Genomic DNA, 26,385 nt, shown 5'->3' on the forward strand with positions numbered 1-26,385 from the left:
TAAGGTATGTATGTATGTATGTATGTATGTATGTATGTAAGTAAGTAAGTAAGGTATGTATGTATGTAAGTAAGGTATGTATGTATGTAAGGTATGTATGTATGTATGTATGTATGTATGTATGTATGTATGTATGTAAGTAAGTAAGGTATGTATGTATGTAAGTAAGTAAGGTATGTATGTATGTAAGGTATGTATGTATGTATGTATGTATGTATGTATGTATGTAAGTAAGTAAGGTATGTATGTATGTAAGTAAGTAAGGTATGTATGTATGTATGTATGTATGTATGTATGTATGTATGTATGTAAGTAAGTAAGTAAGGTATGTATGTATGTATGTAAGTAAGTAAGGTATGTATGTATGTAAGTAAGTAAGGTATGTATATATGTAAGTAAGTAAGGTATGTATGTATGTATGTATGTATGTATGTATGTATGTATGTATGTATGTATGTAAGTAAGTAATGCATGCTTGTTGCCGCCCCTCGAGTTGGGCCATTACATTGCTCTTTGCCAGACCCTTAATCTTTCTAGATTATCAGGGTCTGGATTTTCCAGGCTAGAAAAACTGATGTGCTGCATTTATATTTTTGTTCAGTGTATGGTACTCATTATAACAGACATTCATCGCCTGATACAGCCCAGCCATGCCAACCATAATACCTCTACACCATTTGATACAGGTTAACTACATACACCATGATGTATAAACACCAGATGAAACAAACCAACCAGGATGTGAGCATTATTTCTAACAAGTGCTCTGAACCCTAAAAGGCCAGGCCGTTCATTGAGCCACTGATTCTCACTGCAACTCTGATCAAATGTCTCCTAAAGCAGTGGTTCTTAACTGGCCTGGCTTTAAGGGTCCAAAATTATATCTGATAAGGTAGCATTTCAAATAGGCACTTTAAAAAAACTAAACAAAAAACAAGCTCTACGACCCACCCAGAACCCACCAGTTAAGAAACACTGTCCTAAAGGAAAGCTGGGCTCTGAGGCCGAGGGAGGGAAGGGTCACGCTCGCAGACTGGCCTTTTAGGGAATTCAGGGAAGTTTTTTTCTGGTGGGCCGGTCTTTCTAAGGCACGCGTTTCTTTCCCAGAACATTGTCTCAGACATTACACAGCCTACGTAGACATATAATAGGTCAGGCAACTAACTATACAGCGTCTGCCACTTTTGGAATTTTGCCATCAGCCTTCAGGCAGTTTGTTTTGTCTTGTCTTCAAAGCATGTTGAAAGATGGTAGAGTGAGAGTGAGAGAGAGAGAGAGAGATGCAGTGCAGCTCTATTAAGGCCAACAGGTGGCGCTATGTGGCATTAGCTTCTCTACTTGATCAGAGCTATAAAGATTTGTTCATACAGGGGCTGCTGTGGTGCAGCAAGCTCAAATCCAACCTGCGGTCATGTCCCAATCCCACCCCATCTCTCTCTCTCCCACTCACTTCTTGTCTGCCTTCACTGTCCTATTGGAAAAAAAGCAAAAAGCCCCAAATCAAGATTTGTACATCTATTTATGGCTGTGCAGGTGAATTCGAGGAGGAGCTGGCTTCTTGGCACCATGAATAGGAAAAACTCAAAACGAAACTTCAAAACTACTGGGAGGACCAGCTTTGTGGAATTGTTTGAGAGAGAGTGTGTGTGCGTGTGTGTGTGGTGGTGGTGTCGGGGGGGGGGGGGGGGGGGGGGTAGTGTGAGACCTGGCTTCTCTCCAGTAAAATGTCTCTCCTGCCCACAGGTAATGGAAAATTTAAGTGGAGATTAAAGATATTGGCAAAGAGAAGTACTGTGTTTTTTGGGCTAAGAGAAGTACTGTGTTTTTTGGACTTTCTCTTGCACAACCTGAAATACAGAGAGCTGAGGGCACTCCTTTACTGAGAGACAAAATAAAAAGGCATACAGCTTAGCAAATAATAAGTTTCCTGTTTGAATAGCAAAATGACGAAAGGACAATGGTGTTGAGCATGTGTGATACGAGTGTGTGCTGATGTGTGTGTGTGTGTGAATGTTTGTGCATGGGACCGGGATGCAAGTGGGATGGAAGACCCCACCATGACCACAGGGCTATCAGCCCAGGTCTTCAGATCTGATACCTCGTTTCCTGATAACCATGAATCTTAGTGGCTATGAGTGTTCTCTACAGTACAAGTGATCTTACAAACATACATTAAAGTTTTACATGCATTTCCCGAACAAGCTCATGTGCTAGTGTGTGCGTGCACTACTCTTAAAGGTACACTATGTAGGTTACGTATCTTTGGCGACTGTACAGCTCCCTCTAGAGTCGCGATATATGTAAGCAATATAGCACGAGTGAGAGTGGGATTGGTAATGGATATTCCCACGGGTGTTGTTCGGCCATAGGCAACATGGGAATATCCATTACCAATCCCACGATCACAAGTGCTATATTGCTTTTATACAACAATTCTACCACAAACTAAATCTGAAAACACCCCATCATTGTTTAATTTTTTTTATTTCTACTTTGTTTTTACGCATCAAAAAATAGTTCCGTTTTCAATAGAGTTCGGGCAACTATGTCACATTTGTGTAGCAACGCCAATATTAGCGGAACGCGATAGGAAGATACAGCGAATACTGAATAATGAGAAAGTAGTTAGTGTCCAGAGGACATAAGAAAAGAAATGGACTAAATTGCCCAAAGCAAATGTGAGCTTCTTCACAACGACTGTAGATTGGCTGTAGCCTGGAGATTCCAGACCCTAGTAATCTAGAAAGATTAAGGATCTGGCCTATTTAAATTAACAACTAGATGTACCGCATAGCGGTACAAAATATGACCGCCGCTCAGTCCTGTACATCCGTTCCACGAAAATAAATCACACTTCAATTTGTCTCCATATTTTACTCCATCCCCCACTCTTGAAACTTTTGTGTATGCTTGTTTGGCATGCCTGAGTGTGTGTGTGCGGCTGCACAGAAAGTAGCCTACTGGTGCTGAAAAGGTGAATAGATTGTAGAATAGCCAAAGAAGATGTAGCATTGTTATAAAACCTTTAAAATCTCTAAACAATCACAAGTAGTGCAGGTTATCACAGTTCATCCATTGCAACTGGATTGATGAAAGGTCACTTACACCTGTAGGCTACATTGTATTTGGGAAAAGCAAAAGGTATCAGCATAATGTTATTTATTTATTTATTTATAAACAAAAACATCTCTGTCAGTTCCATGCCGTTTTCAACAGCTATCAAAAACAAAAGGTCATTTTTGGATGGATGGATTTTTTGTGAATGTTTCTTCTTCTACATAAGATTTTAGTCATCTTTAGTTCATGTAATACTTTATTGTCAATGCATTTGCATATTGTCAAGTAACATTAGTCTGAAATGAAATGCTGTTTTACATCTAACCAGTGGTGCAAATAACTGACATGTCCAAATGGGCCTTGATGAAATGCGTCGCTAGACTGTTCATACACATTTTAATGGGCCAAAGTTGAAGAGCTGTTGTCCGTTATTGTTCGTGCAAATATAGGCTGATTCATGTTCCCTTGCATTGTGTAACTGAGGTCCATGGCTAGTCTGGCTTTCACCAGACCAAGCTCAATCTTTTAAGAAATCAAAAAATAAATAGCGGGCAGATCAGGCTGGGTTCACCCAGCCTAGTCCATAGGCACCCGATATTGTTTAATTTTCCGATTGAGATATCCACGCTCTGGCTATTCTAAATGCAAAAATGCATCAGGGAGTTATGACAAAACTGTAACTAACAAACTAGATCCTAATAGAAAGCTGTTAGCTTCCCTAAGCTACAGGTAGGATTATAAGGTAGGCCTATTTACAACATAAATTGTCAATAGGCTATGCTGGCAACACAAATAAAATCTCCTTTGGAAACCAATGGCTTACGCCTTACAGTATCAAGTGGACTTAAACTGCCATATCGTGGCGAAAAGTTGTAATAAAATTCACGCAGCTCCATGAGTCAAGGAAAGCGCGAATGAAGTAGCCACTTCTAAATGGGACACAGTAGCTTAAGGTGTGTTGCTAAAGCAGCCATAATGAAATGAAGGTGTCATTGTTTGGATACTTCACACACACGTGCTTTTTAATTCCATAGACTACAACTACCAAGCTGGAATCAAAGCACATCGATTCCCCTCTCACACCCTGCACGCACTTAAAACAAAATAAACAGGCGTCTCAGTCTCACGCATGTATAGGCAAAACTGTATCAGACCGGTGTAACGTTGGTAAATCTTCCATTGCACAGAATGATTTTTGTAGCACGTGCAACAAATGACAGTCGAAAGATACAATTACAGTGCTGCTATCAATTTGCTTGGTATAACCGCATTTATAGTTTTCTATAAATGCAATCAATCAAATTGGCCTCCATCACTCAACCAACGCTAAAGGTAACATTACCTAGGTCCTTATTGATATTATAAGATGAACGTACCTGCAGTAAAAACCAAGCATGTCCGATAAACATCCTCAGATTTATTTCGGCTTCAAGAAGAAATGGGAATTACATTTCATGTGAACATCATCCTATCCTTATTAGACGTTCTCTGCGGTAAACTAGTCCTTGTAGGAAGCGTCCATTGTTTTTCCAACCCACTTTTAACTTCCAACAAAATTATGTCTCACTGCAACGATGCGCCATCTAGTGGACAAACGACTACTTATCGCCAATACTGGAAATGCAGCCATGATGATGATGATGAATATTTATTTTGGCTTTCTTTTAATGCTACTAAATTTGTAATTATGTATCGGCCGTTCTAATACCGATAGTATGTGGGTGCCTGTGTATGTGCATGTGTATATGTGTGCACCGCCATCTACAGGCCAATGAGTGTACAGTCACTAAATGCACACATAACCTAATTTTTTTTAGACCCCCCCATGGATGAAATTTTACGAAACTTGGCATACCCCCAGAGAATGCCAGGTCAATCATACACATAAAATTTGGTGCAGTTCTGAACATCTTAACTGAAGATAGGGGCGATTAAAGCAGAATAATATTGCATTTTCATTTTTTACCGGGGGGGTGCAAATCACAAATGAGTGATTATGGGCCAGGTTGATGTGGGCCCTTGAGACCAACATACCATAAAAGATTCTTCATCCTCGGTGCCACGGTTCAGGTAGTTATTTGGGAAAAACTGCTTTTTTTGCGGTTCGGGGGGCCCAGCACAGGGGGGGGGGGGGGGAGTGGCCCCCGGGGACAAAACAAAATTTTTCCGTAAAAGTCTAGTGGGGCTACATACCCACCAAATTTCATGTGCCCCGGTGGTTCGGTGTCCTAGGCATCGTTGACCAAAAATTCAGGAAGTAGATGACGAGGAAAAAAAAAAAAAAAACTTTGACAATCCTCCCTATATGATCGCTTCGCTAGCGGCGGTCATAATAATACCATGTTATCATGTTATCAATAATCATGTTAAACAGGATAAACTGGGCCGTTGATCAGTTTCAGATCAGGAAAGTGGCAAATCGGGCTGAAATCCAGGCTATTGTGCTGCAGTGTGAGCTCGGCATGAAATGGCTCATAAGAGGGACGTTACAAATTAGGCTCACAACACTTTCAGGAAATATGGCAAACAATGGTAATGACGAATGATTTCCAGGTTCCGAAAGAGGTCTCTCAGACTTGGAGTGAAGTGTGCAACTCAGCGACTCAGTATGAGGAGTGTACAGCATTAAGATCAAAGCCCTCGATTTAATACTTTTTAAAATGTGTAAGTGTGTGTTGGTGCAACTGGAATGTGTGGACAGAGAGGGCGATAGCAGAAAGATGCTGTTCTCACAGGACGGCCAACCAAGCAATCACACCATTTACAAGAATTTAGCTATCTGACATCTAACACCCACGCATGTACATAAACACGCACACACTCACACACACACCTCTTTATCATCTGTTTCCCTATGATGACAGCCTGCAAGCTCACTAATAATAATACAACCGCTCTCTCTCTCTCTCTCACACACACACTCACACACACACACACACACACACACACGTACACACACACACACACGGTGCAGATAGGAGGACAATTTTATGGCTGAGCAATGGCTTGACATGAAATGAGGTCAGAAAAAAATAAAAGTACAAGTTATTGCATTAAGCAATCAATATAAATATTATACATAAACTGCAAACACACACAAACACACACACACACACACACACACACATACCTTTTAAGGCCTCATTTATGCCCTGAAAGTCATCAATTAACATGTCAGGTTGTATCCCGGGCAGATTCACCATCTCACGCAGTTCCTGGAAAAATAAATGACACCTCTTCTTTAAGACATGCAAGCGTGCACATGTACACACACACACACACACACACACACACACACTTCAAAAGGAGAACTGGCTTGTTTATGTTTGTGGGGGAGTGTGTGTGGGTGTGTGTAAACATAAGGCTTGCATATCTCCCTCACACACACACACACACACACACACACACACACACACACACACACACACACACTTCAAAAGAAAGACTGGCTTGTTTGTGTTTGTGGGGGAGTGTGTGTGGGTGTGTGTGTATGTGTGTAAGTAAACATACGATTTGTGTGTGTGTGTGTGTGTGTTTATGCCCCTGGGCATTACTGGTAATATAACCCCATTAAGCAATTACACTGTACCCAGTTAGGTCAAAAACAACTAAAAGGGTCATGACCCTTCCTGATCAACACCGTTATACAGTGCAATATCATGCAACCTGGGCATGCATTGACAAGTTCTTGACAAGCTGACAATTTCAGTTGTGATACTTTTCAGTGCATCTCTGATACAGTACTTAGGGTGTAATGAGGTGTAATAGGGAGGTCAGCATAGTTAAGTATGTAAGTATATATACTCTTTTTATTCCGTGAGGGAAATTTGGTCTCTGCATTTAGCCCAATCCGTGAATTAGTGAAACACATTCAGCAAACAGTGAACACACAGAGAGGTGAAGCACAAACTAATCCCGGCGCAGTGAGCTGCCTGCTACAACAGGGGAGCAGTGAGGGGTTAGGTGCCTTGCTCAAGGGCACTTCAGCCGTGGTACTGGTCGAGGTTTGAACAGGCAACCCTCCGGTTACAAGTCCGAAGCGCTAACCAGTAGGCCACGGCTGCCCCCTGTGTTTTTATTGCACTAGTATGAGAAGTTGTAGACCACTTTGACACGTTAGATCCAACCTTTACCATCCTGAAGTTAGAAAAAATGAAAAACTGAAGGACCTGAAATGGTCATGTCGGTTTCAACTTTACGACTCTTCTCCAAGGACAACGGAGTCCAACCTGTGGCATTTTAATGCCACTCTGGAGACAGATTTAGAACATTAGATGTAACTTGTTTAGTTTCATCCTCCCCTTAGAGCATGTCTAAAAGAAAAATAAAATAAAAAAGTAACTAACTTCAGGAGTTTAAATGGTCAGGTGCTACAGGACTGAAAATGTCATACGATACAGATGAGATATTGAGGAAGAGCATTATATGTATGATACCATGTGACCATGACCTTTGACCCCATGACATTGAGTCCCTAATAGCTGATGGGCATTTGGTGCATCGGGCAATTCTTCAATTAAAGCAATTTACAAAATCACCTGCAACACTATGGAATTGAGTTAACAACTGCAACTGCATTTGAAACCTTCATTTACAAGAAAGATGTGGGTTACACTTCACTTGAAGGTATGTACATACTGTAAGAACGACATGACACCATCATGAACGCGTCATATCAGAAGGAGAGTTAACAAAACAACAATTAAATCATCTATAAAAACAGGTTACCCTAACACCCTAGGGCCTAATCAGTGGATGCCAGAGCGCCAGCAGAGCCAACAAAGCCGAGCAAATGTGTCACACGCTGCTGGGATTTATGTATATCTGTGTGTGTGTGTGTGTGAGTATGTGTTGCTATCAATTTGCTGCACCTGTTCAGCAACGTGTCAGTCATGACCCTGACAAAAACATGCCAGATGCCAAGCTTAAAGGGAAACTCCGCTATTTAGCACTTTGAGTCACTTTTCTGGTTTGTTTTGGATGAACTAGAGTGGTGGACATCGACATGTCCTTAAAACAACCCTTAACGTTCGTTTTCAAAACTGTGCAACTCACCAAGTCTTTCATCTAGTTCATCCGAAACAAACCAGAAAAGGGACTCAAAGTGCTAAATACCGAAATTTTCCTTTAACAAACATGAACCTGACTCCTGCACTGTCACAACATACCCACTATTAGCCTGATGTCTGTTCTGCACGGTCACAACCTAATTACTCTTAGTGTTCTTTGGTTGAGGCTTGAAAGATAGGAAGGTGCAAGATTATGTTGGGCTTTGAAACCAAGAAGAATATTTTAAATTGAATACGGTAATGTACAGGGAGCCAGTGTAGTTGATGGAGGATGGGAGTGATATGTTGCCAGGGCCTGGTATGGGTGAAAACTCTTGCAGTGGAATAGTGTATGTTTTTGAGGTAGAAGAAGCTGTTTTAGTGATGTACTTAATGTGAGAGTCAAAGGAGAGGGTAGAGTCAATTATGACACCAAGGTTTTTGACTTACTCTTGGTTGAGGTAGTGGTGGTGAAATAGCAAGGGATGGATAACTGTGTTGTTGTTTGAGCTTTATCATTCCAGCTGGTGTAGCAATGAGTGTGGCTTTTCATCTTATCCGATCTACAATTCCAAGTTTACTTACACCATATCCAAACAGCCCGAGCGAGCAACTGTCAATGTTATCTGTCTACACTGAATCCATTAAATATGCCCTTCTATTGGGTCATATTTCTCATTCAAAATAGCAGAGCAAAGCGAACGACAGAGAGAAAATAGAAACCGGGCGTCTCTCAGTTCTCTCAAAACATTGTGCATTGCTTGCAGTCAGGACACTCCAATTGACGGATTTATTTAACGCTAATGTTCGTTCACATTGCGTCCGGTTACGACATGGTGTTATTTATCTTGTAGTTGATGGAGGAGTAAAAGGCAGGAAGAGGCCTGAGCTGAGCAGAGCAGAGCAGAGCAGAGCAGAGCAGAGCAGAGCTAAGGAGCTCCACTTGCCTTGATGGTGCAGGCCACCTGCATCGGACCGCGACGACCCACAATCAGCACCCTCCGGACCTTGCTGCTCGCCAAGGCGTCCAGGGCAGCTTGGGTAATGTCTGTCTTCTAAGACGAGGAAACAGAAAGATACACACACACACACACACACACACACACACACACACACACACACACACACACACACACACACACACACACACACACACACACACACATACACATACACACACACACATACACACACACACATACACACACACACACAAAAAGAAGTCTTATAATCTGAACATATAAGGAAATTAAACACATAGGGCCACACACAAACAGGGCCACACTGAAATAAATACCGTGTGTGTCTGTGTGTGTGTGTGTGTGTGTGTGTGTGTGTGTGTGTGTGTGTGTGTGTGTGTGTGTGTGTGTGTGTGTGTGTGTGTGTGTGTGTGCAAGGCTTTGAACCGGTTCACGGAATGAAAACGAAAACCAGAAACTTTTGATGTTTTGCTAGGAACAGAAACAAAACCAGAAACTTTTGTTGTTTTTGAACCTGATTTCATGTCCATGTCCAAATTTTTTTATGTCCCGGAACAGAATCGTTAACCAGTTGGGGAACTTTTTGTTCTAACCGGTTCAGGAACTTTTTGTTCTAACCGGTTCAGGAACTTTTTGTTCTAACCGGTTCAGGAACGTCAAGTTTAGGGTTGAACCGAAAACCGGAAACGTTAAAATACCGTTTCTGTTCAGAAGGAACCAATTGGGATAAAACTCTGGCTCAAAGCCCTGGTCCTGGTCGTGAGCAAGTGTCGTGTGCGTGTGTCCTGTGCGTGTGTCATGTGTGTGTGTGTGCGTATGCATGTGGAGGGGGAGGGGGGGGGGGGCGTGGGGGTGTTAGTCATGTCCATGCACTGCACTCCCTTGGGTTTTGATACTGTTTCAAATATTATATATATATATATATATATATATATATATATATATATATATATATATATATATCGAATAGACTGATATAGATATTATATATATATATATATATATATCAGTCTATTTGACCTGCCTCCCGTATCATAAAACAGTAAAGAAAGAAAAAAAAAGAGGACCAAAAAGGGGCGTGTCACTACCACTTGGGGGGGCAAATTCTCACTATATTTTTCTGAAAGCTACACACAATCTTGAATTTTAGAGAAAAATCACATAATGAGTCAAAATATGTATGCCAACATTAAACACCACATATGCATCAGCAATAATAAGGTTTGGATTATTTCCTGGGCTCTTCTGAGTGTTTTAACAAAAAAAAAAGCCAATAGGCGGAATTTCCTTTTTTTTCAAATCAGAGGTCAACTTGTGGCCTGTACAGCCACAAAGCTACAAGATCCAACTTGCCATCATACCATTTTATACTCGAGAGATATATAGCTTTCAGAAAAATATAGTGAGAATCCCCCCCCCCCAAGTGGTAGTGACGACCCCCTGTGGCTCATGGACTCGGTACACATGAAAACGATCTCTGAGGTGGATAAATCTGAAAACTACGGTTAATGTTGTAGTTGAGAGCAAAGATTCTAGCTCCGCTCTAGAATCTTTGGTTGAGAGCTTAAAATAGGATGACGTGCGGTTGCCATGATACTGATGAAAGTTAGTACTTCCATGGCGTTTCAGTGTTCTAGTGTGGACGCTAAACTTTGGAAAAACAATACCAAAATGACAGTGCCATGACCAGGGTAGGAATTTCACGGCGGCCACGACGGCCATGGGCGTCGCTGCCCCTTGCGTTGGCCGTGAGGCCCCTTTGAAAATGAGAGGTTTACAGGCCACGGTGGCCTTGGTGCCCCCTTCTTTCAATATTCTGCTTTGCGTCCTACTAATAGCGATTTTTATTTAGCCTGTGGCCTGTCAAAATAATCTTAGCATTCACAGCGCAAATTAATTTAGTCTTTTACGCAGTGGAGAAAGTGACAGTGCAAGAAAGAAAGTGCGTCCAAATTCACCATTCACTTTTCTCAGTTGAACTACTCGCGAAGTAGCCTATTCACAGTAGCCATCACACAGACATCACAAGTATCACATGAACAAGCTTTTTCTCAGCTTTTAAACGATGTTAGCCGATAATTGCTGTGTTGAACGGTTCGCGAGAAAATCAGAGGACAGCTGACTAAGAGTTTGTGAAAATAGCCTTAATGATCACAAAATGCTAAGCATGCATCTAGGCTATTTGAGTTTCTTAAAGCTGAGCTGTGCTTAAATTGTTCAATACATGATTTCATAACAGGCTAAATATAAAATAAATGTTATAGCCTAGATATCTGTAAAGATTAGATGATCAGATGATTTACAGTTCTATATAATGTCATGTTTCATGTTTTTGTAATGTTTCATACAGTGATGCAGGTCTACTGCAGTGAATAGGCTAAATACAACTTTGATCATTTTTATAGCCTACTACTGTATAGTTAACTTTGGCCTTGGTGCCCTGACATGTGGCCTTTGTGCCCTCCACCAAATATGCCCAATATGCCCCCAGAATGGTGAAATTCCAAGCCTGGCCATTACAATGACAAATTCAGTGCCATGACACCATCCTGCAGCATGTGCACACTGTATGTTTGTGTATGTGTGTGTGTGTGTGTGTGTGTGTGTGTGTGTCATGACACTTACCTTCAGCATGTCTAGGGGAGCAAGAAGTATCCGAGCAACATCTAGTGCAACATTTCCCTGACCAAGGATCACAGCTGTGTCATGGCTGAGGTCTGGTTGGAGCTGCGGGAAGATAACACGCACAGACACACGCACACACACACACATAAAAGAGAGAGTGACAGAGAGAGAGAAATATCAAATACACCATCAACTTTGCACACAGACAGTAAAAAATGTTCCTGACATCCAGTTGAACTGATGTGTTTATCACCCACAGAAATGACCACTGTGAATGCAGCCATCTTTTCAGCTCACATCAGGTCCACAAGACTTCAGGAACTTATTTCCTCTTGTTTATGCAGTCTTTGGTTGTGACTAGCTTAAAGGAACACACCACGGTTTTATAAAATTGGGTTATTCACCGTGTCCCCTAGAGTTAGAGAAGTGAGCAAAAGCATTGTTGTAGTCCGGCAGCGCCCTCGCTAGCTTAGCTTAGCATAGTGAATGGAATACTTTGTTGCCGGATAGCATGTCGTGAGTATAAGTGAGCCAACAAAAAAAGGATCCCTAATTAGTTATTGTGCCCTCCGTCTTCACAAGAGTACAAATGGCAACGCAGATTAAGGCGATCAGATAGATAGATAGATAGATAGATAGATAGATAGATAGATAGATAGATACTTTATTGATCCCCAGGGGAAATTCAGGGTCTCAGTAGCAATATATATATTGGCCGAAGCACAGGCGAAGCACTGCTACTTGGGCGCAGAGATTGTCCAGTGCTGTGGTGAGAAAGTACTGATGTGTTGCATGATATCTCTGCATCCAAGCAGTTTATGGGCACAGCGGTGGAACTGAACCCCCAACGTTTCAGGCCACTGCATTCTAGCCCAGATACTCACTACGCTACCACGGCCCAAAGGTTTGCATTTCAACCACAAAGGTTGAAAGATTCAAACCCTCAATCGGGTTATCTGAAGTCAGACGTCTTATCCATATCTCATCCAGATCTCAAACCCTACGGCCTGGGACACCAACCCACTGGTACGGCATGGGACACCATTTACAATGGTGGAAGCTGAGAATTGAACCCACAACTTTTCAGACTACTGCATGCTAGCCCAGCTCTCTTAGATGCTTTCAGTGAGGCGACTGGGCTGGCTAGTCTATTAGTGAAGAGACTAGCCAGCCCAGTCGCCTCACTGAAAGCTTCTAAGAGACTAGCCAGCCCAGTCGCCTCACTGAAAGCTTCTAAGAGACTAGCCAGTCGCCTCACTGAGAGCTTCTAATAGACTATCCAGTTGTGTCCTGGCTAAATTCTCAACCTGGCTCATTCAATCTGGCCCCCTAATCATCCCCCACTGTGATTGGCTCATTCACTCCCTCACTCTCCACCTCAAGCTGGTGTGTGGTGAGCGTTCTGGCGCATAATGGCTGCCATGCATCACCCAGGTGGGTGCTACACATTGGTGGTTACTAGTGAGGTCCCCCCATCCATGTGTTGTAAAGCGACCTTGGGTACCATGAAAGGCGCTATATAAGTCGAAGGTATTATTATTATTGTTATTATTATCAGGCTCATATTCTGACTAGAATTTGAGTATGACAACGTCAGGCTATTATTTCAACACACAACAAAAAAAAACACACTTGGAGCGCTCTTTACTGGTGAATAATAACAATTCTGTAAGCAGCGAAAACAGCAAAGCGCGCTGTTGAAACGTGCTAAAACCTGACAGGAAATGGCATGAGATCAGCAAACGCTTTCATGATGGCTAACTTCCCTTACCCACCTCAGGAGAGTGACAGCGGAACACACAGTGCTATCTGTGTCAGTGCAGCAAGCACATCCGTCAGGCAGAGAATATGGGTCGTGTTTATTTGCCCAGTTTTGAGAATTGCGCATCATGACGACACAAATGAAGTATTCAACAGATCTAATAGAAGGCGCCACAAACGTTTTAACCATGAAGTGCTTTTAAATGTAGTTTCTTGAATTCTTTTAATTGCTTCTGGCAACACAATTATGGTGCAGTGAAAATAAAAAACAAAAAAACATTGCGGCTACAGCACAGTACCACATGTGATGGAGGGGGGGGGGGGGGGGTACTGCGATTACCGCCCTGTTGCTCTCACCTCTGTTGTTATGAAGTGTTTTGAGCGGTTAGTTAAAGATCATATTACATCCTCCCTGTCTTTTACATTACACCCACTCCAGTTTGCCAAGTAAGGGTCACAGGCGATGCAACAGCATTTGCTTTGAACACTGCTCTCTCTCACCTGAATAGGAAGGAATTTCATTACTTACAATTCCCTTTATGAGTTTGTTTAATTTAAAGCCATTTCAGCAACTAAGGCTATTCAATGGCCAGAGCATTGTGTGCTAAAGAAGTTTAAATATGTTTTTTTTTTTTTTTTTTTTTTTTTTTTTTTTTTTTTTTTTTTTTTTTTTTATCAATTCTAATCTATGCTAAGATATTCTAAAACTTTCAAAAGGTGGGACCTTACTAAAAACATCGTTTGATTTTCAGGGCAGGGCAATAGATCAAATTATGTCTCACTGAGATTGGTGTTTTGCAAAATTGGCAAGATGGAGGATCTTCGCCACTCAATAGAAAGCCATGAGTAAGTCTTGAATGTCCTATACTGCATCTATAAACTATTTGTTTGTGTCTGGATTGTTTGTTGTTGGTTGCGTGTTGTTGGTACATTGGTCCCATTCAGATTGCCACTTATCTGTGATGTAAGAATTCAGTGTAGGTTTTCCTTTTATGAGTACATGACAATAAACTACTTGAACTTGAACTTTGTTTTCTTCAGCTCTCAGAGTGTGTAGTCACATATGCTGCCCGGATTCACCAGCAAAATAATAGGTTAATTGAGCGCTGGGGAAGTGTACTTTTATACTAGCATTTTACAAAGCTGACAATTGTGTGAATGATCATGAGATTTGTGTGAATGGTAATGTATTGCATTTTGTTGTCTTTGTACTTGTACTCTGCACAATGACAAAAAACTTGAATCTAATCTAGAATTTACCCTTGGGGATCAATAAAGTATCTATCTATCTAATCTAATCCAATGTGCTTCAGGTGGATGTAGCCTGAGAGTCTTGGGCAGAAAAAGAGCTCGGCATGCACACACACACACACACACAGACACACACACACAGACACAGACACAGACAGACACACAGACAGACACAGACACAGACACAGACACAGAGACACACAGGGCCTACCTCTTTGTTGTAGGGCAGCCCGTTGTACCAGCCCACAAAGTCTTTGGCGGAGTACACACCAGGCAGGTGCTCACCAGGTACACCCATAGTGCGGTTCCCCTCAGCACCGTAGCTCTGACAGACAGACAGACAGATAGACAGAGACAGATTTGATTAAAGGTGTTGCTTGCATGCTTGTCACTGCCGTATGTGAGTTTGTGCTAGCTAAAGGGGACAGGCTTTGCAATACGACTTGAAATCAATACAATCTCAATACATAATAATAATAATAATACATATCTCCGCATATATTCCTATGCAGCTTTAAATGAATAGCCTACTGTAGCCTACTTTCAGAGGGGCAAGCAGAATATTTCAGCACTGGCAAGATCTCTCTACACGCTCATAGATCTCTAAAACACAGCAAATGATATCAACACCAGTCATAGATCTCTATAAAACAGTCATAGATCTCTACGATTGTCAGTCATAGATCTGTGCAATCATCTGTGACATAAGAGTCTACAGCTCACAGTCTGTATTCAAAGCCGTAATAATTTATAAAGATCATTTCTTTTCCAGACCAATATGCACGATAGCTCAAATAAGCACTACTTAGCTGCTACTTACAGGGTTCCCACTCTAAATCACATTAGATTAAAATTTAGATTAGATTTTGTGACTTGATTGTGCAAAAAAAAAAATTGAACAGTGCAATGTGTTATAATGTGATACACAATATAGGCAGGTGGTGCAGTATAAACAATAATACATATAGTGCAGTGTAGACAGTATACAAATAATAAAGTGGTATGGTTTACAGTAATATAAATGAATGTATTTTCTCAAGATGACGTCTGCCTGTATACGTGAACTGTACTGTCTTTCAAAACTATCTTTTTAATAAACTGTCTGTACACTTACAGTTCTCAATGCTTCGATTTACATGTAGGGACCCTCATTATACTACCATGGAATTGTGGTGCTATTTTGAGCTTTGGTAGTGGTATAGAAATAGCGATTTCTTTTTACTTTACCTGTGCCTCAAAGACTAGCATAATTATTGGTTTGCGACAAGGCTTTTTCCGTTCTTTGACAAGATTTCTGTGCAATATAACTTGGTGAGCTTCACTTCCCGTCGTTTTGCTCATCGAGATAAATGTAATAGAGAAGCTTGCCGCCATCAAGTAGCCTAATCAAGATCGTTTCCCAAGCTGCAGCCTGTCTCTCAAGCTCAATCATAAGAGGTAAATATTGTACCAAGTATTTCACAAATATTTGGTTTTAAATATGAAGATAGGCTACGAATTTCCAATGCATTGTTGTAAAAATCTGCTGGGTCAAGCTAACGAAAATATAGCTTAATAATGTTGGACAGCTAGCATTGACAGTACTTTGCCAATATTCTTATTCTTAATTCATGTATAATACTGAAAAAAAATGTAGGCATGTCAGAATTACAGTTATGCCACAAAATGTAGCCTATAGTGCTTTTTAATGTTTGATTATAAATAGAGAGTTAAAAGGAAAATTATGTAGATTAACAATATAAGTCCTAATGATCAGCCTACTTATTTGTATGATCCGCAGCTGACATGGAACGTTATTAACCGGTTCGCAAACTTTATTTTTTTGTTCTAACCGGTTCAGGAACGTCAATCTTAGGGTTGAACCGAAAACCGGAAACGTTAAAATACTGTTTCTGTTCGGAACGAACCAATTGGAAAAACATTCTGGCTCAAAGCCCTGGTTTGCGATAAAACTGGTCACATTGGATTAGCATGAAAAGAAATCCCAGAGAACGGTTGAACTCGGTACACATGTGTTATTAACTCCTAGGTTCATTTTGCGCTGGAATTGTCTTTTAAATACAAATATGTGCAATGTATTAGCAGTAGCCTTATAAGAGCAGAAGAAACATGGATATGCAGTAACGCTTGGTTGGTTGTCACCAGAGCTAGAGTTCAGTAAGGTGACAGCCGCAGGGAAGAAACTTCTCCTGAACATGCTGGTTCGGGTGCGGAGAGACCATGTTAGGTGCTGGACCTCCTCCCTGTAGGCCGTCTCATCGTTGTTGCTGATAAGACCAATAACCGTAGTGTCATCTGCAAACTTGACAATGGTGTTAGAGCCATGTACAGGTGTGCAGTCGTAGGTGAAGAGGGAGTAAAGGAGAGGGCTCAGCACACAGCCCTATGGTAAGCCGGTATTCTGGGCGAGGGTTGAGGTGGTGAGGTTATCCAACCTAACAGACTGCGGTCTGTTGGTTAGGAAGTCCAGAATCCAGTTACAGTTGGAGGTATTGATGCCCAGTTCTCTAAGTTTGGTGATCAGTTTGGAGGGGATGATGGTGGTTTATCTGAAGTCAATGAACAGCATTTTCACACAGGTGTTGCTATTGCCAAGGTGGGACAGGGCAGAATGAAGTGCCGTGGAGATGGCATCCTCTGTGCTCCTGTTTGAACAGTAGGCGAATTGGAAGGGGTCCAGTGAGGGTGGTAAGCAGGTTTTGAGGTGGGCGTGGGCCAGGACCAGCCTAACAAAGCACTTCATGATGATGGGGGTGAGGGCAACTGGATAGAAGTCATTAAGGAGTGCTTTAGCACTGGCACGATGGAGGAGGCTAACCACAACGACTCAAGCAAGCAGTAAAGCTAATTACCAGATATGCAACAATTCTGCATGGGTATATATTTGCATTGATGTATTTTGGCAAGTACTGCTATATCAAAATTCCCTGATTTGCCATGACCTTTGTCCCACAAAAGATAACATTCCCTGACTTTCCATGTCTGGAATAGACTTTGTCAAATTTCCATGATATTCCAGAAATCCCATGACCTGTGGGAACACTGGATTTCAGAGCGTTCAAGAATGGTTTACTTTATTAGCGCAGAAGATGAATAAATGGGCCTTGAGTAAACAAAGTTGGTCTACTCAAACAAGCAGTAAAGCTAATAACCACATATACACCAATTCTGCTTGGGAAAATATTTGTATTAATGTATTTTGGCAAGTCGATTTTAAACTGCTACAACAAAATTCCCAGAAATTCCATGACCCGTGGGAACCCTGTACTTACTAGCATATCTTCACTGTAATTCATATTCCTTCATATTGCAATCTGCAATTTTCCATCTATTTGAATTGCCATTTCCTCGAGAGGTAAAACAACTGTAAAAATGTAATGTAAATTGTAAGTCGTAAGTAAAGTAAATTGTAAGTTTATTGGCCAAGTATACTTGCATATACAAGGAATTTGTTCTCTGCATTTCACCCATCCGGGGGTAGTGTACAACACACCCACACACTTAAAGCAGTATTTACCCCTCATTCCCCTCAAGGATGTCTACATCATAGGTATAGGTGACATGATAACCCAAATGTCACCATGCACCACCAGACAATGTATACATTCAGTTTGAGATGTATCTTGTTTCTCTTTGGTTTTGTGACGGCAATTTGTCTGAATTTCATATTTGATGTCTTTATGTAATCAGCATATGAGAGAGGTGTGGAATGACATGAGGACAATTACCGGTTAAAAGAAGTATGCGTTTGATTACATGCACTGGGCGGTGCTGTTGTGACATATTCCAAAAATAATTCAGTGGAAATGCATGGATTCCAGTTGCTGCTACTGGAAGAAACTGGAATCCATGCATTTCCACTGAATTATTTTTGGAATCTGATCCCTTATCATACCTGTTCATTCTTACTCGTTGCTCGACTTATCGTGACTAAATTCAAGATGGCTGCAAACGTTAAACTTCGTGAAGATACTGTCTGTATAAATCGTCTTGTAAGTAAACTACCAGTGCTTTTTCAAAGTTCTCAATGTCTCGTTTTAAATGTCAGGGCCCTAGGAAGTCTACCAATGAAGTGTGGAGATACATTGAGCCTCGTAAATGGGTGTAAAACAGTGATTTATTTGCATGGCTAGCCCGATGCCGAAGCACCACTATTGAAAAAGTTGTTGGTAGCATCGGCTAACTAGCGCCAGATTTTGGAGTGCAGGGGACAAGTCGAGATGGGCTATGAGACATACGTTCACACTCGGTATCATGTTTCAATACACTTTAGGTCAATATCACACCGGAATTCTCCTTTAAACGGGATATATTAAGATGGGCTAAGTACCTGCAGGTCACTGGTACTGTATTACGGTTCTACTTCCAACAAACAGCTGTGGCTGTTACATTTTCTGTTTATTGAGGCATTTATTTAGATGGAAGATTCACAGTAAACTTGAATTGGGAAATGTCAGGCTTGCTTGCTTGTTGTCAGTTTCCGCAAAACAAAACAAAAAACAGCCCTTATTTGGGCTTCCGTGGAGCGGAAACTGAAGATGTGATGTCATCACCGCTCCCATTGTTCATTCTTTCATGACAGGACGTAATTTACCCTGAGGCAGCGTTGACAGATGGGGGAGAGAAACAAATAAAGAACTAGCTTACCATAATTCGGGGCTTTTCCTTGATAATAAAACCCAGACATTTCCATGACCTACTATATAACGCAAGTAGTAATGGAAAAAGCTAATGAGCAGATAATAATAAAACACCCTGATAACCCCTGACCTGTGCAGAGCAAGGTTCCCTGGGGCCTTTAAGGACATGTGGATGGACGGACGGACGGATGGACGGACAGATGGATACTTTATTGATCCCCAAGGGGAAATGTCAAAACTTACATAACAGGGGACCGGGAAAGCTTGGTAATTGCTTGTCAAATCAGATAAGGTTGTTGCCGCTCTGTCTCAGATGCTTTTCAAACCTTGCCTATATAATGTATGGGTCTCAAAACTAAGATCTGTAAAATACTTCCGAATCTTGGGCTTTATATAAGTCAATATATGTATTACCAGTCTTCGTTCTGAGACTTTATTAGACATTATGTAGACAAACTTCGTAGACTATCCCTTGGATAAGGGATCCTGTTTTATTTAGCACGCAATGTTCCAGAGGCTGTCTGCCAAAACAAACACCGACTGCCACGAACACAACCACAGAACGAGGCAATGCAAATACACACACAAACACAAGAGAAAGGTGAGTGTAAGACACACACAGACACACACACACACACACACACACACACACACACACCCATGGGGCAGGAGGTGGCAATTCACTCACACACACACACACACGCACGCGCACACACACACACACTCACCACTGCATGATAAGCCTGCCTCAGCTCCTCCACACTCACGTCCACACACACACTCACCATCACCACTGCATGATAAGCCTGCCTCAGCTCCTCCACACTCACGTCCTTGCCTACATTGACATTTCCAAAAAATCGGCAGCGCTGGTGCTGGGCTGTCTGGGTGAAGGTGTTTATGACATTCTGTAAAACAATACACACACACACACACACACACTTATTGAGTGAGTGCAGTGTAATCACAGGACATATAATGTGAAAGGACGTGTGTGCGGTTATATGGGAGGAAAGGGCTCTGCTTGTGGAGCGCTTTGGGTTGCGCTCTGTGCATACAAAAATGCACTATATAAATAAAAGTGCCTTAACTGAGTGATCCAAGTGTCAATATGGGAATACTTAAAATCTCTGTGTGATCTGAGTGTGCATTGTGCTCTGTATGTGTGTGGGGGGAGGGTGTTTGTGTGACTGGGTGGTGTCAATATGGGAACACTTAAAATCTCTGTGTGTTTATACCACATAATGGTCGGTCACTAGTTCTAAAGTTGGTCCACATGAAATTCTTCTGTGACTTTAAACAAGGAGGCCAAGAAAGGAAACTACAGGCAATCAGTAGTAATTACAATGTAATGAAATGGAGTGAAATGTAAACCGATCATATCGTATAGTTAAGTCAAGTATGTTAACTTGTATGAGAGGTATGTAACAATTATATTTGTATACTTGGAATTGGAATGGAAGTATACTTGTATGACAAGTTTATAACAACTATGTTAATCTGACAAAGGGTTCTAATAAAGGCTTACAGACTAGGGATCGACCAATTATCGGCCGGGCCGATATTTAGCATTTTTATAATAATTGGCATCAGTCATTTTTTCCACCCATAAGCCGATACTGAAATGGATAAAGAATGAAACGCGCTACTTTGTCTGTAAAGCGTCTCACACTCCCTGCATTTGCTACTCTGTGGTCGAGAGCACTGTCCCGCCCACTACACCGTCTGATTTGTTAGTTAGCACGAATGCAGCCAATCAGGATCGAAGACTGAACACTGAGAAAGTTTAGAATTCTCACTGAGGCTTACTGTAGACTGGGCTTCAGCTGTACGGAGCTATTTTTCGAAGGTAAGGAAGGTAGGCCTTAACCTGACCCTAGCCAGATGAAATTCGTTCCGCTTAGCTTCACTCACATCCATCTGGGACCTCTTCCATTGAGAGTGATTTCTGCAACCGACTTTATGGTTCAGCCAATCAGGACGCAGGGCGGCAGTTTCATAGATGTGACATAGCGTAGAAGCAACTGTGAGACTGTTATTAGCGTCACGGGTTGGCTTCGATGTGAGTGGTTGAAGTAGCACGTCAATAGATGACGGACAAGTGGCTTATTCAATCATATGCAAGCATTTTTTGATTAGGATTACTTCAATGGATCGGTTCCAGATGGATGAGTGGAGCTAGGCGGAGCGAAATTCACCTGGCTAGGGTCAGGTTAGGTAGGCCTACCTTACATTGCTGAAGTTGCAATGAATCACAATCATCTACTACACTGAAGTTACAAAAACACCACTTTGTAAGCTATTGTCTCTTCGATCCGGATCAATAAGTAGCCTAAAGCACCCACCTCCTTCATTTAGCGAATTCCCGATTGATGCACGTTAGTGATAGCCTACCGTTTACTAGTTGGCCTACAAACTCGGGTGCTGCGCGTCGGGAGTTCTTTGCCTCTGCCTCGTCCATTAATTGTGAATAACGGGACACCTCGGCGGACGTTATCCCTTAGGCCTACATAGTAGACAAGTCCTAAATTATGCGATAGCGAACGTCAAAAAATCTAGTTGCTGCTTTTTGACGGACTGTCAGAAAAGACTACAGGCACCCAGGGTCAGCCGTAATTTAATCAGACCTGAACTAAATCGCGTCCTGAGCTGGCAATTACGTGCCTTTTAGGCTCACAGAAGTGTAGCTTATAGCCTACATATGGACACAAATTGCATGCTTAAATAGCCTAACAACTATTTTAAAACTGTTTTGTTAAACTATTAAACCGTAACACTTGCCATCACGCATGCACCTCTTCCTCTCCCTATCCCTCTCTCGTGCACTCACATACACGATGGCATAGCATCCTCTTTGTGACAGGTCCCTTACATGCACATAGCCCATTGTGAAATAATTGCTATCAGTCAGCTCTTGGATTAACATGATACACAGGATTTACACTTGTGATGCAAGTTGATAGACTATTGTGTATCAAAAGAAGAAAGAAAAGTTAGCATAATTAAATGCTTTTGAATGAAAATTTTCAGCATATCACCATAGCCTAGGCTACTATCTACCCCCCTTTTTGACAACTGAAATATCGGTTTTACATATCGGTTATCGGCCTCCTGTTTTAGTAATAATTGATATCGGTATCGGCCCTGAAAAAAACATATCGGTCGATCCCTAGTGAGCACGAGATAAGAGATGGACAGACACACCTTGACCTCGGGGTGGTCAGGGGCTACTCCAAACCTCACAAGGCCGAACGGGACAGGGAGGCGCTCGTAGACATCCACCTGAACATCGGGACGACCCTGGAAGAAAACACACACACACACACACACACACACACACACACAGACAGAAGTAGAAGATGAGGAAAACACACTCGAACGAACCCTTTTGTTTACGCGAACGTCAGGGATTATCAAAAGAAAAACAGACACACACCGATGACAGAAAGTTACTGATGCAATCTAATGATGGCTAGTGTGCGGCGTTGAGTAAATATTTTACAAACATGATAGCTGACAAGCGATAAAGCACTGCATACACAAACACACACACTCACGTACACAGAGACGCACGCAGTCACGCGCACACACCCACACATCTTCCATTACTGGATACATCCACAATTCAAAATTTTTCCTTTTTTTTTTTTAAAGTATATATTTTTTGGGCTTTTATGCCTTTAATGCGACAGGATAGTGGAGAGTGACAGGAAGTGAGGGGGAGAGAGAGTCGGGGTGGGATCCGGAAAGGACCACGGGGCGGGAATCGAACCCGGGTTGCCGGCGTACGGTGCAGGTGCCCCAGCCAGTTGCGCCACGGCACACAGACAGACACACAGACAGACACACCATTCATTACTGGATTATACACACAGACACACACCACATACACAACCCTGGCCTGCTATAAAGTCAATACTGAAAACAAAATGTCACTATCGGGCAGCCGTGGCCCACTGGTTAGCACTCTGGACTTGTAACTGGAGGGTTGCCGGGTCGAGCCCCGACCAGTGGGCCGTGGCTGAAGTGCCCTTGAGCAAGGCACCTAACCCCTCACTGCTCCCCGAGCGCCGCCGTTGTAGCTGGCAGCTCACTGCGCCGGGATTAGTGTGTGCTTCACCTCACTGTGTGTTCACTGTGTGCTGAGTGTGTTTCACTAATTCACCGATTGGGTTAAATGCAGAGACCAAATTTCCCTCACGGATCAAAAAAGTATATATACTTATACTATATATATATATATATATATATAGTATAGTATATATACGGTACATGGACTGATTTCAGGGGGTACGCGAAAAAAGATTTAAGTCATATGCCTTTTCAAACGTTTTTTCTATCCCACGTTGGTAACTTAACTTCCGCATTTGCACTGCACATTAAAAACGTATTTTCTCCGCATTAACAAAATATTCGAGAGTGGAGACAGAGAGGGTAAAACAGCGTTTCTCAAACTGTGGGTTGCGGAGACATGCCAGATGGGGCGCGAACTGACTGAAAAACAGGATTTTTTAATTTATTTTTTTATCTGTAGCCTAGGCCCAGGTAGCACCCGATGCGCAATGGACGCACTGTGTTATTCACAGGGAAGCGCTCGTGTCAAGGCAGCTTAGTTAGTCCTGACCTGAATGAGATTTTGAACGAGGTTGTGAGTTTGGTGAATTTCATCAAGACCCGGCCCTTAAAAGCGTGTCCCCGCACTTTGAGAGGAGATGGGAGCTGATCAAAAGGCTGTACTGTTTCACAGCGAGGCAAGGTGGCTTTCCCGAGGTAAAGTGCTGTCGCGTGTTTGAGCTCCGAGTCGCCTCTTCTTGGAGGAAGAGCGCATGTTTAAATCTGCAAGCACATTCACTAATGAACATTTCTTGACGAAGCTGGCCTATCTTAGCGATATATTTGGAAAGCTCAATGAGTTAAATCTCCAGTTACAAGGCAAAGACAAGCACCTAGCAGATAAGATCACTGCATTCAACAAGACGATTGTGTGTGAGATTAGGTGCAGATCAATTTAAAATCATTATATTCAGCACATTTGTAGGCCTATCATATGTTGACTATTGATGAGATTTGTATCATATGTTTAGGATCCTATTCACTGTTCTCGACAAAATTGATTAAAAAAAATAAATATTAATAAAACAATTAAAAAAAAAACTTGTTAACAATTGGTGGTATTGGGGGTACTCCGGAAGATCATAATGTCTCAGGGGGTACATGCCTGTTAAAAGTTTGGGAACCACTGCTTTACAACATTAGGAAACATAAACCGACATGATTTTGCAATAGAAGCTACATGCTCAGAGAAGTTAAGTTGGTCATCAATTACAACACCCAAGTTACGTGCCGATCTAGTTGGGGTCAGTGAAGTTGAGTCAAGCTGGATGTTAATCTGTTGGAGAATAGCTGTTTTAGATGGAAACACCAAAAACTCTGTTTTTGAGAGATTAAGCTGAAGGTGCCGATGTGTGTGAGGTGAGCTCCTCTGCTCGTCCCATAGTGTGCTTCATGGCAGAGACCTTTCCTGTATGTTTCCTGTGTGGCCTTGCCTGCTGAGACACAGAGAGCCTATACACAGAGCTACCACTTCCTCTGGAGATCACAGTGACAACAGAGGAAAACAAATCCACTACACAAAGAAGGCCACAGAAGACACACGGGTTGGAGCAGAGAGAGAGAGACTGTGTGTGTGTGTGTGTGTGTGTGTGTGTGTGTGTGTGTGTGTGTGTGTGTGTGTGTGTGTATGCGCATGTATGGGTGCAAATAGTCTACATATCAAACACTATGCCAGTATTCCGACAGGTGTGGACTTTGCAAACATAATCCGAGTTCTGTTTTTAACTGAGCTTATAACAGTGATGTTAGTGAAATGCTTATATTAACTCTCTGTCCCTGTCTGGCTCTCTGAGGACCTCCTAAACAGCCTAATAAAGATTTGGTCTTAACTGGTCTAAAAAACGCGTCCTTCCTTCCCACTCGGAGTGTTTGAAGGTAAAACAACCACGTCTTTCCTAGCCCTGACACTCAGAGTGCTTGAAGGTAAAAAAAACACGTTTTTCCTAGCCCTGACACTCAGAGTGCTTGAAGGTAAAAAAACACGTTTTTCCTAGCCCTGACACTCAGAGTGCTTGAAGGTAAGGGGCATTGTCACTAACAGTGCATTTTCCAAAAACAGAATCTGTAGAATCTGAATGTGAGGGAAGAACGTAAGGATACAAACAGCTGTGGGAGAAATGTTTAGAATCTACCCAAATTGCATGTGTTGAATATTACATTGTGTACAATAATGTATGGTTTACATAGCCTACAACGTATTAAGTTGCTCCTTACATCTTCGCTCCGACACTGAATATCTTGTTTGCCCAATAATAAATATTTTAACACGCATATATCCTACTTTATCGTAATGTGAAGATTCACTAGTGCAACCGGGTCCGTGTAGACACTAATTATATTAACAATAGTGGCAGGTTCTAACACACCTGGCTCCACCGGAAACAAAGAAGCTGTACATGCAAAGACCCTATAGAGTTGTGAAAGGCTGTGTGGTAAACATTCTTAACAAACAGGCAAGAAAGCCATTCATGGAGAGTGCAAACAGGCAAGAAAGCCATTCATGGAGAGTGCAACTTACATTAGTGCAACACTTAATAAATACTGAAGAGCTAACGCTCAACAAAACGGCCGCATTGCACAAGCAAACAGTCATGTGAAGACCAGCTATTAGCCCATCATCCCCATGCATCAAGCTTAGAAGTAAAGTTTACAAATATAAAGTTATAAAGTTTGGGGGCAGCCGTGGTCTACTGGTTAGCGCTTCGGACTTGTAACCGGAGGGTTGCCGTTTCAAACCCCGCCCAGTAGGCACGGCTGAAGTGCCCCTGAGCAAGGCACCTAACCCCTCATTGCTCCCCGAGCGCCGCTGTTGTTGCAGGCAGCTCACTGCGCCGGGATTAGTATGTGTTTCACCTCACTGTGTGTTCACTGTGTGCTGAGTGTGTTTCACTAATTCACGGATTGGGATAA

General features: G+C 42.0%; 1 protein-coding gene across 1 annotated transcript in view; it reads right to left on the reverse strand.

Moving 5' to 3' along the window:
* fdxr (ferredoxin reductase) overlaps positions 1 to 26,385 on the reverse strand; it is a 48,409-nt gene that overhangs the window by 20,454 nt on the left and 1,570 nt on the right. Inside the window, exons 4-9 of the mRNA XM_042086791.1 lie at positions 22,567 to 22,662; positions 20,148 to 20,270; positions 14,934 to 15,047; positions 11,711 to 11,812; positions 9,053 to 9,160; positions 6,188 to 6,272 (exon numbers count right to left, since the gene is read on the reverse strand). Of these exons, the coding sequence (XP_041942725.1) occupies positions 6,188 to 6,272; positions 9,053 to 9,160; positions 11,711 to 11,812; positions 14,934 to 15,047; positions 20,148 to 20,270; positions 22,567 to 22,662 (628 nt within the window). The remainder of the gene's footprint in view (positions 1 to 6,187; positions 6,273 to 9,052; positions 9,161 to 11,710; positions 11,813 to 14,933; positions 15,048 to 20,147; positions 20,271 to 22,566; positions 22,663 to 26,385) is intronic.

This window comes from Alosa sapidissima, chromosome 3 (genome assembly GCF_018492685.1).
Source record: "Alosa sapidissima isolate fAloSap1 chromosome 3, fAloSap1.pri, whole genome shotgun sequence".
NCBI lineage: Eukaryota > Metazoa > Chordata > Actinopteri > Clupeiformes > Clupeidae > Alosa > Alosa sapidissima.